The 16,815-nt window shown below is 48.8% G+C and overlaps 2 protein-coding genes across 2 annotated transcripts in view; one reads left to right on the plus strand and one right to left on the minus strand.

Moving 5' to 3' along the window:
- The window catches only part of chlsn (cholesin), a 186,323-nt gene that overhangs the window by 101,620 nt on the left and 67,888 nt on the right, over positions 1-16,815 (minus strand). The gene's annotated exons all lie outside the window — the stretch shown is intronic.
- Positions 264-13,796, plus strand: LOC144603852 (uncharacterized). Its single transcript, XM_078417612.1, has 2 exons — positions 264-361; positions 10,168-13,796. Exon 2 carries the CDS (start codon positions 10,311-10,313, stop codon positions 11,229-11,231), a length of 921 nt encoding a protein of 306 aa, XP_078273738.1. The 5' UTR covers positions 264-361; positions 10,168-10,310; the 3' UTR covers positions 11,232-13,796.

Consider the following 16,815-nt stretch of genomic DNA (forward strand, 5'->3'; position numbering starts at 1 on the left):
GTTTCCAGAAGAAGTGGTTTGCCTCAAAATAAAATAAAGGTCTGTGTCACCATCAGCGGAATAATGTTTTGTTTTGAAAAACCACCGGCAGAATTTCTGGAGGAATTACCCGCTCTCTCTCTGCGCCGTAGCTCCGATTTTCAGAGCGACTAAGCTGGACAAATGACAACTGGCTCCCTGCAGAAGGATTTGCATTTTGGAAGGCAATGGAATTCATTGCCAGAGAGGCTGGCTGTCCTCTCGAGCTGCAGAGACTGAGAGGAGGGGTCTGACTGCACAAAGCAACGCCCCTCACAGAGGAAGCCTGGGCCACTTCCTCACTCACTGTGAGGAGCAACAAAGTTCAACGCAGAGCCAGGAGGTGAGTCAACGCAAATCACTTCGTACCGTGACCTGAATATCTGCTGGGAGTGTTTTAATGCAGTTAGCTACAAAGTCTACTTTCTCCACTTTGTGTGGGTGCAATGCTGAAAGCCCATGTGGAGCGATGCACTGATGGCCTTTACAGACCAGACGTTATCTGCTCACTGCGAGGCAGCGCATCATGGAAAGCTTGTGGGTTCAGACAGGGCGGTCCAAATGAAGCTTCCCTTTCCTTCGACAAACAGAATCAAGTTTGAAACAATATTCTCTTTCCCAGCACAGCAAGTTACTCTTGATTTTTCTTATCACTTCTCGAGTAGCGAGGGTGTCAGGGGTTTGTGGGGAGAAGGCAGGAGAATGGGGTTAAGGGGGAGCAACAGATCATCCGTGATTGAATGGCGGAGTAGACTCGATGGGCCGAATGGCCTAATTCTGCTCTGAAAACTTTTGACCTTTACTGGTTCAACTGAGTACTATTGGTGTTGAGAAATGGGGTGTGGATGAAGAGAGCCAAGAGTGTTTAAGTGTTAGAAAATAACTGCAGATGCCGGTACAAATCGAAGGTATTTATTCACAAAATGCTGGAGTAACTCAGCGGGTCAGGCAGCATCTCAGGAGAGAAGGAATGGGTGACGTTTCGGGTCGAGACCCTTCTTTAGTCTGAAGAAGGGTCTCGACCCAAAACGTCGCCCATTCCTTCTCTCCTGAGATGCTGCTTGACCCGCTGAGTTATTCCAGCATTTTGTGAATAAATACCTACAAGAGTGTTTAAGTGTCATATGTGCTGCCAATGGAACAATGCGATGCGTTTGGGGCATGGGGCATTTTGGTTGGCATGGGCTAGTTGGGCTGAAGGGCCTGTTTCCGTGCTGTCTGATTCTATGACTGTAGATCCTTATTTGCAGCAGCATAACAGGCCTGTACACGCAATAGTTCTTAGCTCTGTTTATGGTCACGTGTACCGAGGTACAGTGAAAAGCTTTATTGTTGCGTGCTTTTGAGTCAGCGGAAAGACTATAAATGTTTACAATTAGTCCAATGCACAGAGATAATATATAATAAACAAAACTTCAATAAATTAAAGACCACAATACAAGTGCAAACAAAAACTCCAGAGTGCAATGAATGTTAATCCGAAGACGTTCATGGTTGAGGTTAGTGTGGTGCAGCGTCCAACAGCCTGATGGTTGTTGGGACAAAGGTTTATAATCTGGTGTCGAATGGCCTAATTCTGCTCTGAAAACTTTTGACCTTTACTGGTTCAACTGAGTACTATTGGTGTTGAGAAATGGGGTGTGGATGAAGAGAGCCAAGAGTGTTTAAGTGTTAGAAAATAACTGCAGATGCCGGTACAAATCGAAGGTATTTATTCACAAAATGCTGGAGTAACTCAGCGGGTCAGGCAGCATCTCAGGAGAGAAGGAATGGGTGACGTTTCGGGTCGAGACCCTTCTTTAGTCTGAAGAAGGGTCTCGACCCAAAACGTCGCCCATTCCTTCTCTCCTGAGATGCTGCTTGACCCGCTGAGTTATTCCAGCATTTTGTGAATAAATACCTACAAGAGTGTTTAAGTGTCATATGTGCTGCCAATGGAACAATGCGATGCGTTTGGGGCATGGGGCATTTTGGTTGGCATGGGCTAGTTGGGCTGAAGGGCCTGTTTCCGTGCTGTCTGATTCTATGACTGTAGATCCTTATTTGCAGCAGCATAACAGGCCTGTACACGCAATAGTTCTTAGCTCTGTTTATGGTCACGTGTACCGAGGTACAGTGAAAAGCTTTATTGTTGCGTGCTTTTGAGTCAGCGGAAAGACTATAAATGTTTACAATTAGTCCAATGCACAGAGATAATATATAATAAACAAAACTTCAATAAATTAAAGACCACAATACAAGTGCAAACAAAAACTCCAGAGTGCAATGAATGTTAATCCGAAGACGTTCATGGTTGAGGTTAGTGTGGTGCAGCGTCCAACAGCCTGATGGTTGTTGGGACAAAGGTTTATAATCTGGTGGTCACGGTTTTCAGACTCCTGTACCTTCTTCCTCACGTGGAAATGAAACAATGAATGTGGTCAGGGTGGTGTGGGTCTCTGACGATGCTGGCTGCCTTTATGAGGCAGCGCTTCCTGTAGTCCCTTCGATTGTGGGGAGGTCAGTGCCCGCGATGGCGCGATGGGCAGTGTGTGGTGGGGAGGTCAGTGTGTGATGGAACGGGCAGTGTGTGGTGGGGGGGGGTCAGTACCCGTGCTGGACTGGGCAGTGTGTGGTGGGGAGGTCAGTGTGTGATGGAGCGTGCAGTGTGTGGTGGGGGGGGAGGTCAGTGTGTGAAGGAGCGTGCAGTGTGTGGTGGGGGGGGAGGTCAGTGCCCGCGATGGCGCGATGGGCAGTGTGTGGTGGGGAGGTCAGTGTGTGATGGAACGGGCAGTGTGTGGTGGGGGGGGGTCAGTACCCGTGCTGGACTGGGCAGTGTGTGGTGGGGAGGTCAGTGTGTGGTGGAGCGTGCAGTGTGTGGTGGGGGGGGGTCAGTACCCATGCTGGACTGGGCAGTGTGTGGTGGGGAGGTCAGTGTGTGATGGAGCGGGCAGTGTGTGGTGGCGGGGTCAGTTCCCGTGATGGACCCACCGGGCAGTGTCCACCACTCTCTGTAATCTCCGTCGTTGCTGGGCGTTCGAGTTGCTGAAGGATAGCTTGTGGTTGAATGCTGACCGCTGGTGCTTTGCATGGTGATTTTCCATGATATCCACCCAGAGGTGCCTCTTCTGAGGAGGAGGGATTGAAGCCTATGGCTGGCCCATTGTGATCCAGGATCACATGAACTGACGGTACAGGTTGGAGGGGCCGAGTGGCCTCCTCCGGCTCTGTTGTCTCCTGTTCTCCATTGTTCCACCCACGGTCCTCTCAACACAGCTGTTCCAGAGACCCTGGAAGAGTTCCTCAGCAGTTATTGTCTGAAGAAGGGTCCTGACCCAAAACATCACATGTCCATGTTCTCCAGAGATGTTGCCTGAGCCGCTGAGTTACTCCAGCACCCTGTGAAACGTCACCTACCCATGTTCTCCAGAGATGCTGCCTGACCCGCTGAGTTACTCCAGCACTCTGTGAAACATCACCTATCCATGTTCTCCAGAGATGCTGCCTGACCCGCTGAGTTACTCCAGCACTCTGTGAAACATCACCTATCCATGTTCTCCAGAGATGCTGCCTGACCTGCTGAGTTACTCCAGCATTGTGTGTCCTTATGAACTTTTATTGGCTTTTTAAAAAATTGCTGGGTCAAAATCCTGCAAGTTCCTGGGAGGTAGGAATGCCGTGGGAGGTAATGTCAACGCAAGGTCAGCTACAAACCAAGGCCACAGGTCGCCAGTCTCTTCCCAAGAACAAATACGCGAATCGTTAAGGCGGATGGATGCACTGCAGACAGTGGCGTGTCTAAGCTGTGGCGGGTATGACATGTGTCCTGGGCACCACAGAACATGTTCTATTAAAGTCAGACAAGCCATCCTCGCCGAGGACACTTGCTTTCTAACGTGTAGCGACGTAAGTGTAATGGAAACTAGTTTGCGAAGTATTGAGTGGAGAGGGGGGAATGATGTATCCTAATAAACATCTGCGCTCGGTCCGCGTTGGCCAATCTGATCTCCCGTTGGCCAAGCACTTCAACTCCCCCTCCCACTCCAGTCTGACCTTTCTGTCATGGGCCTCCTCCAGTGCCATAGTGAGGCCCACCGGAAATTGGAGGAACAGCACCTCATATTTCGCTTGGGCAGCTTGCAGCCCAGCGGTATGAACATTGACTTCTCCAACTTTAGATAGTTCCTCTGTCCCTCTCTTCCCCTCCCCCTTCTCAGATGTCCCTCTATCTTCCTGTCTCCACCTACATCCTTCCTTTCTCCCGCCCCCCCTGACATCAGTCTGAAGAAGGGTCTCGACCCGAAACGTCGCCCATTCCTTCTCTCCCGAGATGCTGCCTGACCTGCTGAGTTACTCCAGCATTTTGTGAATAAATACCTTCGATTTGTACCAGCATCTGCAGGAAAGGAACTATAAGTGCCATTCACCTTTTATGTCCCTTGGGTGCTCATGATAGCCATGCATTCGGTTTATAGACAATATAATTTCAGTGGCTGTCAGAGGCACTATTTCCTGTAGATACGCCCCTGACCTTTGGCTCACCGTCCGCACTAGACACAGAGCGGAATCAGGCCCTTCGGCCCATTCAGTCCGCGCCTAGCCGGTAATCAGCTATACACTAGTTCTATCCTACACACCGGGGAACATTTACAGAAGCCCCTTAACCTACAAATCCACAACTCTTTGGAGTGCGGGAGGAAACCGGAGCACCCGGGGAAAACCCACGCAGGTCACGGGGAACACGTCCAAACTCCGTACAGACAGCCCCAGTAGTCGGGATGGAACCTGAGTCTCTGGCGCTGTGAGCCAGCAACCTTTCCGCTGCACCACTGTGCTGCCCAAACTAAACAATCCCTCCTTCACACCATGGGCAGGTACTCTTAAAACTAGAACTAGACTGGGTGTGGCAAGCAATACTTCAAAATAAAGATGGTGCTGGTGAGGAATCTCTCTGAGGCTAAAACGCTCGGGACCTGGGCCCAGGCTGGGCACAAGTCACTGAAACTTCCACTAAAGAAAGATATCTAAGTTGTATCAGGTAGAGGATGCAAAGTTGACCCGTAACTCAACACATCCAATAAAAACAGTCCAAGTTAAACACACGGGACGGTGGCGCAGTGGTAGAGTTGCTGCTTCTCATCGCCAGAGTCCCAGGTTCGATCCTGACAACAGGTGCCGGCTGTACGGAGTTTGTACGTTCTCCCCGTGACCGCATGGGTTTTCTCCGGGTGCTCCAGTTTCCTCCAACATCCCAAAGGCGTACAGGTTTGTAGGCTAATTGGCTTCTGTGAATTGTATATTGTCCCTAGTGTGTAGGATAGTGTGATCGCTGGTCGGTGTGGTCTCGGTGGGCTGTAACTCTAAACTAAACTAAGCTAAAGTAATTGAAACTTCCACAAACGAAAAATAAATAAGTTGTATCAGGTAGAGGATGCAAAGTTGACCAGCAACTCAACACATACAATTAGGGTTGCCAACTGTCCCGTATTAGCCGGGACATCCCATATTTTGGGCTAAATTGGTTTGTCCCATAGGGGACCGCCCTTGTCCCGTATTAGACCCGGGGGATGCTGTAGGTCCTGATACTGTAGGCCCGGACACTGTAGACCCGGACAGTGTAGGTCCGGACAGGGTAGGTCCGGATGCTGAAGGCCCGGACACTGTAGGCCCGGAAGCTGTAGGCCTGGACAGTGTAGGTCTGGACAGTGTAGGTCCGGATGCTGTAGGCCCGGACGCTGTAGGCCTGGACGCTGTAGGCCCGGACGCTGTAGGCCCGGACGCTGTAGGCCCGGACGCTATAGGCCCGGACGCTGTAGGCCCGGACACTGTAGATCCGGACAGTGTAGGTCCGGACAGTGTAGGTCTGGAGACCCGGGCCCCGCTTAACGCAACCCGCCTCCCGGCCCGGGCGGCCGCCAATGGTGGAGCGGGAGCACGTGACCGCTGGCTGGGTGAGGTCACGTGGGGCGAGGGGCGGTGACATCACCCTGTCCCTTATTTGGAAGTGAGATAGTTGGCAACCCTTCATACAATAAAAACAGCTCAAGTCAAACATGTGGAGCGGGATACGAGTTAGAATTATTCTTACATCATCAAAGAGGTCAATTTGTATGTCAAAATAAAATCTCTGACAAAGCAGTTTTATTCCATATCATTTGGTGCACATATGTTCAAGGTTAAGAGGCAGCATGAAGAACAGGCACCACTCTTGCAATAGAGATAATTCACAATGGAATACTTACAGCCTTACGGAGCGAATGTAGTTATAAACCTGTACATACCTGTAACATACAAAAGGACAATCAGTACATTCTGCCACATTAGTGTCACAGTCACAACTGTCTTTGCACCTTCCCAGACCAAGATTAAGCAATAAAAGTTACTGCTTAAAAAACTATGAGTTTACGAGGATGTTATCAGAACTCGAGCGCATGAGCTACAGCCAGTGAATTGAATGCGTTTGTTGGTACACATACAAGGAATGTGCTCCGCTCGCAAGTTACAACATCAACATACGGTAAACAATTAAGAATAAAGCATAAAACATTAAAACATTAAGAGCAAAAGGAGGCGTCAGACTTTTGGTTATTGAGTACAACTACTACTCACGGAAAAAAAGCTCATTTACCCAGAGTAGGGGAATCGAGAATCTGTGGACATAGGTTTAAGCTGAGAGGGGAATTGATTGAATAGGAACCTGAGTGGCAACCTTTTCACTCAGAGGGTTGTGTGTGTGTGACGCAGTGCCTCACAGTACCAGCGACCCGGGTTGAATCCTGACTTCCGGTGCTGTCTGTGTGGAGTTTTCATGTTCTTCCAGTGTTTGGGTGGGTTTCCTCCAGGGGGTTCCGGTTTCCTCCCACGTCCCAAAGACTTGTGGGTTTGTAGATTAATTGGCCCTCTGTAAATTGCCCCCTAGTGTGTCGGGAATGGATGGGAAAGTGGGATCACATGGAACGCGTGTGAACGGGTGAGCGATGGTCGGCGTGGACTCGGTGGGCCGAAGGGTCTGTTTCCATGTTAATATCTTTCAATCAATCAAGAGTCAAGTCAAGTATTTATTCACAAAATGCTGGAGTAACTCAGCGGGTCAGGCAGCATCTCGGGAGAGAAGGAATGGGCGACGTTTTGGGTCGAGACAAGAGTGTTTTATTGACATGTGTCCCAGATAGAACAATAAAATTCTTACTTGCAGCAGCACAACAGAATATGTAAATATAGCACTGTAAACAATATAATAAACGAGAAATAGTTCAACGTGTGTATATATACATGCACATGTATATATACATGCACATATACACATATACATAGATCACACATGTATATATATGTATGATCTATATCATACATAGATAGAACTTTATTACACATATATATATATATATATATATATATATATATATATATATATATAATACATATACAATACGATAGAACTTTATTTATCCCAGGAGGGAAATTATTTTGCCAACAGTAATAAAACACAAAATACATAAAACATGAAAATAAAGTGTTGAGTGGTAAGGCTTTGGAGATGTGCAAAGATTGAGGTGGTGGTGGTGGGGAAGGGGTGTCTATATATATATATATGTGTATAACACACACACACATACATACACATAAAAAACAATCAATGAGACAAAGTTTGCAATGTTTCACAAAGAAACTCGGACAAAGTCAGGAAATGAATTGGAGGGAGGAAAAGAAAGATTGATTTTAGAAACAAGGCAAGTAGAGATTTTAAGATTTCAAGATTTCAAGATCAATTGATTGTCACAGGTACCAATTAAGGTACAGTGAAATTTGAGTTACCATACAGCCATACTAAGTGAAAAGCAACAAGACACACAGCCACAAAAAAAAGTAAAGAGCCAGAAATGAGAGGAATAAAAACTAGATAGAAAATTATTATCATCTGTTAAATATTTAATAGCCGGGATGAGTGAGTTAGTTTCATCCAATTGTTGCATTTCTGGGTCACAGAGACCGATCATGAAAACATTTGGCAATAAAAAAATCAAGTGCCTGCTGTCAGATACCAAAGTTAACTTTCAGTGGCAAGTTTAATGGGAACTAATTGGACAAAAGCACAAACAACATGCAGTGAATCATGTAGGAAAATAATTGCTGATGCTGGTACAAATCAAAGGTTTCACAAAAAGCTGGAGTAACACAGCGGGTCAGGCAGCAACTCTGGAGAGCATGGATAGGTGACGTTTCACAGAGTGCTGGAGTAACTCAGCGGGTCAGGCAGCATCTGTGGAGAACATGGATAGGTGACGTTTCACAGAGTGCTGGAGTAACTCAGCAGGTCAGGCAGCATCTCAGGAGAGAAGGAATGGGTGACGTTTCGGGTCGAGACCCTTCCTCAGTGAATCATGCGTTTCTTTTCCATTGGAAGATATAGCACGGAAACAGGCTCTTCGGCCCGCCGAGTCTGTGCAAACCATCGAGCAGCTGTTCACACTAGTTCTATGTTATCCCACTTTCTCATCCACTCCCTACACACTAGGGGGCAGTTTACAGAGGGGACGATTAACGGACAAAAACCCGCACGTCTTTGGGATGTGGGAGGAAACCGGAGCACCTGGGGAAAACCCACGCGGTCGCAATGGAAATTCCATAGTCAGAATCGAACCCGGGCCTCTGGCGCTGTGAGGCAGCTGCTCTACCAGCTGCGCCAATGTGCCACACTTCTCATTCGAGGTTATACCCTTTGGGTCGCCAGCGGTCCCGTATTAGCCGGGACATCCTGTATTTTGGGCTAAATAAGACCGTCCCATACGGGACTGCCCTTGTCCAGTATTAGTAGGGTTGCCAACTTCCTCACTCCCAAAGAAGGGACAAAGGGTGACGTCACCGCCCCCACGCCCCACGTGACCTCACCCAGCCAGCGGCCACGTGCTCCCGCTCCACCAATGGCGGCCGCCATTGGTGGAGCGGGAGCACGTGGCCGCTGGCTGGGTGAGGTCACGTGGGGCACGGGGGGCGGTGACGTCACCCTTTGTCCCGTATTTGGGAGTGAGGAAGTTGGCAACCCTATTATACCCTCGCCCATCTCTAAGTTTAGATTCACTGAGGAAATAGGCTTACTATATCTAACAAAACATAGCACTTGGGTAGCATTCTGAATGTAGCAAAGAATCTCACGGTGCTTCACAGGAATGATAGCCGATATATCTGGGCAGCAAATCAAATGAGGAGTTATTCACAAAGACGGGGACAGAAGCTTGCTCTGAGAAACACATGGTAAATTCAGAGAGATGGAGAGGGAGCGGCTCAGGCAGCATCTGTAGAGGGAATGGAGTGGTGAAATTTCAGGTCGGGACCCTTCATCAGGCTGATTGTAGTAGGGAAAAGTGGGCACAGAGTGCTGGAGTAACTCAGCGGGTCAGGCAGCATCTCTGGAGAACGTGGATAGGTGACGTTTCACAGAGTGCTGGAGTAACTCAGCGGGTCAGGCAGCATCTCTGGAGAACATGGATAGGTGACGTTTCACAGAGTGCTGGAGTAACTCAGCGGGTCAGGCAGCATCTCTGGAGAACATGGATAGGTGACATTTCAGGTCGGGACCTTCTTTAGACCAATGTTTTGGGTTTCAGAAGGGTCCTGCCCTCTTCTGGTCTGAATAGACAATAGACAATAGGTGCAGGAGGAGGCCATTCGGCCCTTCGAGCCAGCACCACCATTCAATGTGATCATGGCTGATCATTCTCAATCAGCACCCGTTCCTTCTCTCCAGAGAAGAAGAGGCCTGAAGAAGTGTCCTTACCCGAGACATCGCCCATCCATGGATAGGTGACGCGTCGGGGTCGGGACACTTTAGGACAAAGCCTGGCCAATGTGAAAACCATTCTGCGTAGAATGAAATTACGATACGATACGATAAAACTTTATTCATCCCCAGAGGGAAATTGGTCTGCTCATTAAATGTGTAGAAAAGAACTGCAGATGCTGGTTTAAATCAAAGAAAGACACAAAATGGTGGAGTAACTCAGCAGGACAGGCAACATCTCTGGAGAGAAGGAATGGGTTTCGGGTCGAGACCCTTCTTCAGTCTGAAGAAACGTCACCCATTCCTTCTCTCCAGAGATGCTGCCTGTCCCGCTGAGTTACTCCAGCATTTTGTGTCTATCTAGAACGAGATTAACTTTTGTTCTCTTTAAGGTTCTTTGTAGGTTGGAGACGGAATCATATCTTCAACTCGGTTTCCAGTCTCAAGCAACAGGGAATGCAAGCGGGTTGCACTTCTGCGTCCACTACACGCCACTGAGCAGCACGGTCAAGGTGTAACGATCAAGTTTACAGCAATGGCCCAGCAAGGAAGTCTCAACAACGACTCCTTGCTCTCAAATGTCTCGGCTTCACCGCCTCCAGACATTGGCAACCACACTGTGGACAAGGACATCATCGTGAAGATTATAGAGCTACAGCAACTGATCTCCAGGGGCGTTTACGTCTACAGTGTGTTTGGGCTGATAGGACTCCTGGCTGGGATCTACATCCTAATTACTTACGTCAGAGACTTTGTGAAGAAAAGTAAGTTGTCGAAGCTGGACATCTCGGTGTTCACGGCGGCCGTGGCCGACTTTGTGCTGCTACTCTTCTCCATCACCGATCTGGTCAGGCCGAATGACCTCAGCACCTCCGCTCTGGGCTGCACCTTCCTGTCCTTTTCCTTCAACATCCCCTACTTCTACACGGCCTACGTGCAGGCGGCCATCTTCTTCTTCACGGGTGAGCACAGTGTGCAAGCCGGGAGAGTCCTGAGCAGATGGCTCTTCACCGTGCTGGGGATGAGCGTCCTCTGGTCAGCGCTGATCTCCACGCTGGCCGGCGCGGGTCAGCCGCCCGGCGTGGTGGTGAACTGCTACCTCGACCCGCTGGAGGCCCCGCTGAGTTACGTCATCGTCAAGTTCCTCTTTGGGTTCCTCGTGCCGACGCTGATGGCCGTGGGCCGCTTCCTGCACCTCTCCATCTGCTCGGGCTGGCAGAACCCGCGCCCACTGCCCCTGGCCTTGTTCACCGTCACCTTCCTCTGCCGCCTGGTCTACAACGTGATGCTCCTCCTGCGGAGTGGCGTCAGCGACGCCTACGGGCAGCGACGGGAGGAGATGAGGGCGGTGATGGGCGAGCTGGTCCTGTTTGTCGGGAGCTGCCTCTGCCTCGTGTCCGTCGCCGTCCTGCGCAAGAACCTGAAAGGTGCCGCGCGGAACCCGGGAGTAAACTGACGACCGCGGAGATAAACCCACGCACGTCACGGGCAGGACGTACAAACTCCGTACAGACAGCACCCCTAGTCGGGATCGAACCCGGGTCTCCGGCGCTGCAAGTTGGCAACTCTACCGCTGCGCCACCGTGCCGCCACTGTTCACCAGTTCTCTGACTCTGCAGCAGAATTAGCCGACAGTTATACAGTGCAGTAAACAACTGTTTTTTTGTTAGATACAATTATAGGATAACATACTTTGTTCCTGTTATTACATTCCTCTACATGGGTATTAATTATTTCATTAGTCATAATATGCTTTTTGTTTATGTTAATCTTATTCAACCACAGATGATTAATGCAAGTCAAACAGAATACAAGAGCATCTTGACATTATTCTGTAGGATGTGTCCCCCTTGTCCTCACCCTCCACCCCATCAGCCGTCGCATACAGCATATAATCCTCCAACGGGACCCCACCACTGGCCACATCTTCCCATCTCCACCCCTTTCCGCTTTCCGCAGAGACCGTTCCCTCCACAACTCCCTGGTCCACTTGTCCCTTCCCACCCAACCCACCCCCTCCCCAGGTACTTTCCCCTGCAACTGCAGGAGATGAAACACCTGTCCCTTTACGTACCCCCTCGATTCCATCCAAGGACTCAAACAGTCTGTCCAGGTGAGACAGAGCTTCACCTGCACCTCCTCCAACCTCATCTACTGTATCCGCTGTTCCAGGTGTCGACTTCTCTACATCGGCGAGACCAAGCGCAGGCTCGGCGATCGTTTCGCTGAACACCTCCGCTCAGTCCACCTAAACCAACCTGATCTCCCGGTGGCTCAGCATTTCAACTCCCCCTCCCACTCCCAATCTGGCCTTTCTGTCCTGGGCCTCCTCCATTGTCAGAGTGAGGCCCAGCGCAAATTGGAGGAACAGCACCTCATATTTCGCTTGGGCAGCTTGCAGCCCAGTGGTATGAACATTGACTTCTCTAACTTCAGATAGCCCTTGCTTTCCCTCTCTCTCCATCCTCTCCCCTTCCCAGTTCTCTCACTAGTCTGCCTGTCTCCGACTACATTCTATCTTTGTCCTGCCACCTCCCCTGACATCAGTCTGAAGAAGGGTCTCGACCCGAAACGTCACCCATTCCTTCTCCCAAGAGATGCTGCCTGACCCGCTGAGTTACTCCAGCTTTTTGTGTCTACCTATTGACATTATTCCATCTCATCTTTCAAGCAGACCGAGCCACTCTCTGAGCCAATCATAAGCCCCCATTTACTGTAGCGTCTCTGCCCTACTAGCGGTAGGGGGCGCGAGTGGTCTACCCAGCTATTGCTGTTGTGTTTTTGATCACAATAGTTACCAACATTACAGGGTTAACCATTGTGATCCAGCATTCAGTAACTTTCCACTGAGAAACAAGCTTCCTTATCTATGTCCTAAGCTAATGTACTTTATTTACCTACGCTACGCATTCCCCAGCAAGAGAAAAGGGATAATGCATCTGAAACTTGTTTTGACAAATTTCCATGATCTTTTTCTGCACCTTGTCCAGGAGAGATGCCAATTGTCACATCCACACAGCCTTTCGTTACCTTATTTAATTCCACTCAAAATGAAGTAAATGAAGATTTTATTTTTTTCTTCTACAAGCTCCAAACCCTGCTGGGCCCTCGAACTACAGCACGAACCACAACAACATGGCTCCCAACACCCAGATCCCAAGTATTCAGAAGTAGATGCAGTCTCTCTGTACTGAACTCAACATCCTCCTACATATCAGCGAGACCAAACGCAGACTGGGCGGTCGTTTCATTGAACACTTACACTCAGTCCGCATTGGCCTACGCACAGGTTTGTAGGTTAATTGGCTTTGGTAAAAACTGTGAATCGTCCCTAGTGTGTAGGACAGTGCTAGTATCACTGGTCAGTGCGGACAGTGGGCCGAAGGGTCCATTTATGCACTGTATCTCTGAACGAAAAATAAACCTGCAATCTGACCACCGGGTGGCGCCAGCAATGGCAGCCTCGCCAACAGTCTGACTGTCCCTTCCTTCTTTGTTATTTGTTTGTATGTGTTAAATGTATGTTTTGAGTATTCTTCAGCTTATTTTATGTGGGGGGAGTTGGGGGAAACTCTTTCTAGTCTCTTACCTCCACGGAGATGCAATTTGTTTCCGTATCGTATCTCCGTCCGCACTGCGGCCTAACATCGAGGAGTTGGCGGCCTTTGCTGGAGACCGACTTCGGGAGCTCCACCCGCGGGGAGCCTGCGGACTTTAACATCGTGGAGCTGGCAGTCTCTGGTTAGAGACCGACTTCGGGAGCTCCAGGCCACAGGAGCTTCGACCGCCCCGAAGCGGGAACTTCGATCACCCCGACTGCGGATGGTTCGACTGCCACGACCGCAGGAGAATAAAAAGAGGAAGAGGTTGAGACTTTATTGCATTCCATCACAGTGAGGAATGTGGGGAATCCGCTGTGGTGGATGTTTATGTTAACTTTTATGTACTTGTGTGTCTCGTTGCTTTTTTTTAGTATGGCTGTATGGTATATCGAATTTCACTGTACCTTAATTGGTACACTTGAAAATAAACTGATCACGAAACCTTGAACCTTGAAGCGAATGCATTATATCTATTCCCCTTTATAACTCTTTATCTGCTTATCTTGATTTAGTTTCTCTTCCATCAGCCACAATAATCTCAAGCCACTATTCAATTTACTCGTATATCGGGTGATGATATTTTATCAGCAAATCTATCGCTGCATCATTCGTATCTTTTGTAAAAATGTATGTTGAAAAAGAGTGAAAATGAAACAAAGGTGTCTGATTATAGACAATAGACAATAGGTGCAGGAACAGGCCATTCGGCCCTTCAAGCCAGCACCGCCATTCAATGTGATCATGGCTGATCATCCACAATCAGTACCCCGTTCCTGCCTTCTCAAAAATACCCTCTGACTCCGCTGCTGAAGAAGGGTCTCGACCCGAAACGTCGCCCATTCCTTCTCTCCCGAGATGCTGCCTGACCTGCTGAGTTACTCCAGCATTTTGTGAATAAATACCTCCGCTATCATTAAGAGCTCTATCGAACTCTCTCTTGAAAGCAACCAGAGAATCGGCCTCCACTGCCTTCTGAGGCAGAGAATTCCACAGATTTACAACTCCCTGGGTGAAAATGGTTTTCCTCATCTCTGTCCTAAATGGCCAACCCCTTATTCTTAAACTGTGGCCCCTGGTTCTGGACTCCCCCAACATCGGGAACATGTTTCCTGCCTCTAACATGTCCAATCCCTTAATGATCTTATATGTTTCAATAAGATCCCCTCTCATCCTTCTAAATTCCAGTGTACACAAGCCCAGAATCATATTTAACGTGTGTAATCCAGTTCATTCACGATTGCCACTCTATCTGTGATTACATGGGTTGCGATTGTTATTCCATTACTTTCTACATATCTTCATACAACAATTTCGATGACCGCTTTGCTGAAAGTGCCTTTCTAAAAGATCCACTGGGATGGATCTCACAGCAAGACTAAATGTGCAGGAAGGAACTGCAGATCCTGGTTTACACCGAAGATAGACACAAAAAGCTGGAGTAACTCGGCGGGACAGGCAGCATCTCTGGAGAAGGAATGGGTGACGTTTCGGGTCGAGACCCTTCTTTAGACTCCGCCTGTGCTAGCGTCATGTACATGCATCTCCTCTCGGTTATTTTAGACCCTTTGACCAATTGCTGTCGATAGCTAACAGCATCTTATATTGTTTTTCCTCCAACATGTTCATCTAACTTGGATTAGATTGGAGCTGCAATTGTTACAGTTTAGATTTAGATTTAGAGATACAGCGCGGAAACAGGCCCTTCGGCCCACCCAGTCCGCGCCGCCCAGCGATCCCCGCACATTAACACTATCCTACACCCACTAGGGACAATTTTTACATTTACCCAGTCAATTAACCTACATACCTGTACGTCCTTGGAGTGTGGGAGGAAACCGAAGATCTCGGAGAAAACCCACGCAGGTCAGGGGGAGAACGTACGAACTCCGTACAGACGGCACCTGTAGTTGGGATCGAACCTGAGTCTTCGGCGCTGCATTCGCTGTAAGGCGGCAACTCTACCGTTGCGCCACCGTGCCGCACGTTGTTTTAGATGTCCCAGAATTTCACGGTGAAAGATGAGAGAATAACATTAGCAATATGATTGATCTTGTTGTTCAAAAACAGGTCTACATCATGACCTGAGGTTACAGGTAGTCCATAAGACCATGTACTACTGACGTGGAACACCTTCAGTGGGCAGCACAGTGACACAGTGGTAGAGCCTCTGCCTCACAGCGCCAGAGAAACGGGTTCGATCCTGACCTCGGGTGCTGTCTGTGTGGAGTTTGCATGTTCACCCTGTGACCGCGTGGGTTTCCTCCGGGTGCTCCGGTTTCCTCCCCCACATCCCAAAGACGTGTGGGTTTGTAAGTTAATTGGCTCTCTGTAAATTGCCCCTAATGTGTAAGGAGTGGATGAGAAAGTGGGATCGGGTGATCGATGGTCGGTACGGACGCGGTGGGCTGAAGGGCCTGTTTCCTTGCTGTGTCTCTAAACTAAACTTTAATAAAGTGGTTTACAGGAGCGAGTTTATATTTACACCACACACACATGAGTGCACACGCACGCACAAACACAAAAACACATGCACACACATACGCACACGCACAAACACAAAAACACATGCACACACATACACACACGCGCACACACATGCACACACATACGCACACGCACGAACACAAAAACACATGCACACACATACACACACGCACAAACACATGCACACACATACGCACACGCACAAACACAAAAACACATGCACACACATACGCACACGCACAAACACATGCACACACATACGCACACGCACAAACACAAAAACACATGCATACACATACACACACGCACAAACACATGCACACACGTACGCACGCGCACAAACACACACACGCACACACACACACCCAACTGCCCAACTTCCTCCTATAACTGGGGTGCTTGAGTCCTGGCGACATCCTCATATTTGGAAATATTATACAAGGTCGGCACGGTGGCGCGGCGGTAGAGTTGCTGCCTCACAGCGCCAGAGACCCGGGTTCGATCCCGACTACGGGTGCTGTCTGTTCGGAGTTTGTACGTTCTCCCCGTGACCGCATGGGTTTTCTCCGAGATCTTCAGTTCCTCACGCACTCCCAAAGACGTGCTGGTATGCAGGTTACTTGGCTTGGTGTATGTGTAAAATTGTGCCTAGTGTGTGTAGGATAGTGTTAATGTGCGGGGATCGCTGGTCGGTGTGGACTCGGTGGGCTGAAGGACCTGTTTCCACGCTGTATCAACTAAAACTAAACTAAAGTGGCACACAGTACAGCCCAGTGGCCCTAACTCAGTACTACAGTTTATAAAATTATGAACTTATGTTTCCATCCAGTGGCAAAAACTCGATATTACTGCAAAATGAATCCTTCACCACGTTTAAATCTGAATCCAGTTTCTGCTGATGCACATCAAGTAACTGGGTCCCAAACACGTCACCTAGCTCCATAAACTATTGCA

This window comes from Rhinoraja longicauda, chromosome 21 (genome assembly GCF_053455715.1).
Source record: "Rhinoraja longicauda isolate Sanriku21f chromosome 21, sRhiLon1.1, whole genome shotgun sequence".
NCBI lineage: Eukaryota > Metazoa > Chordata > Chondrichthyes > Rajiformes > Arhynchobatidae > Rhinoraja > Rhinoraja longicauda.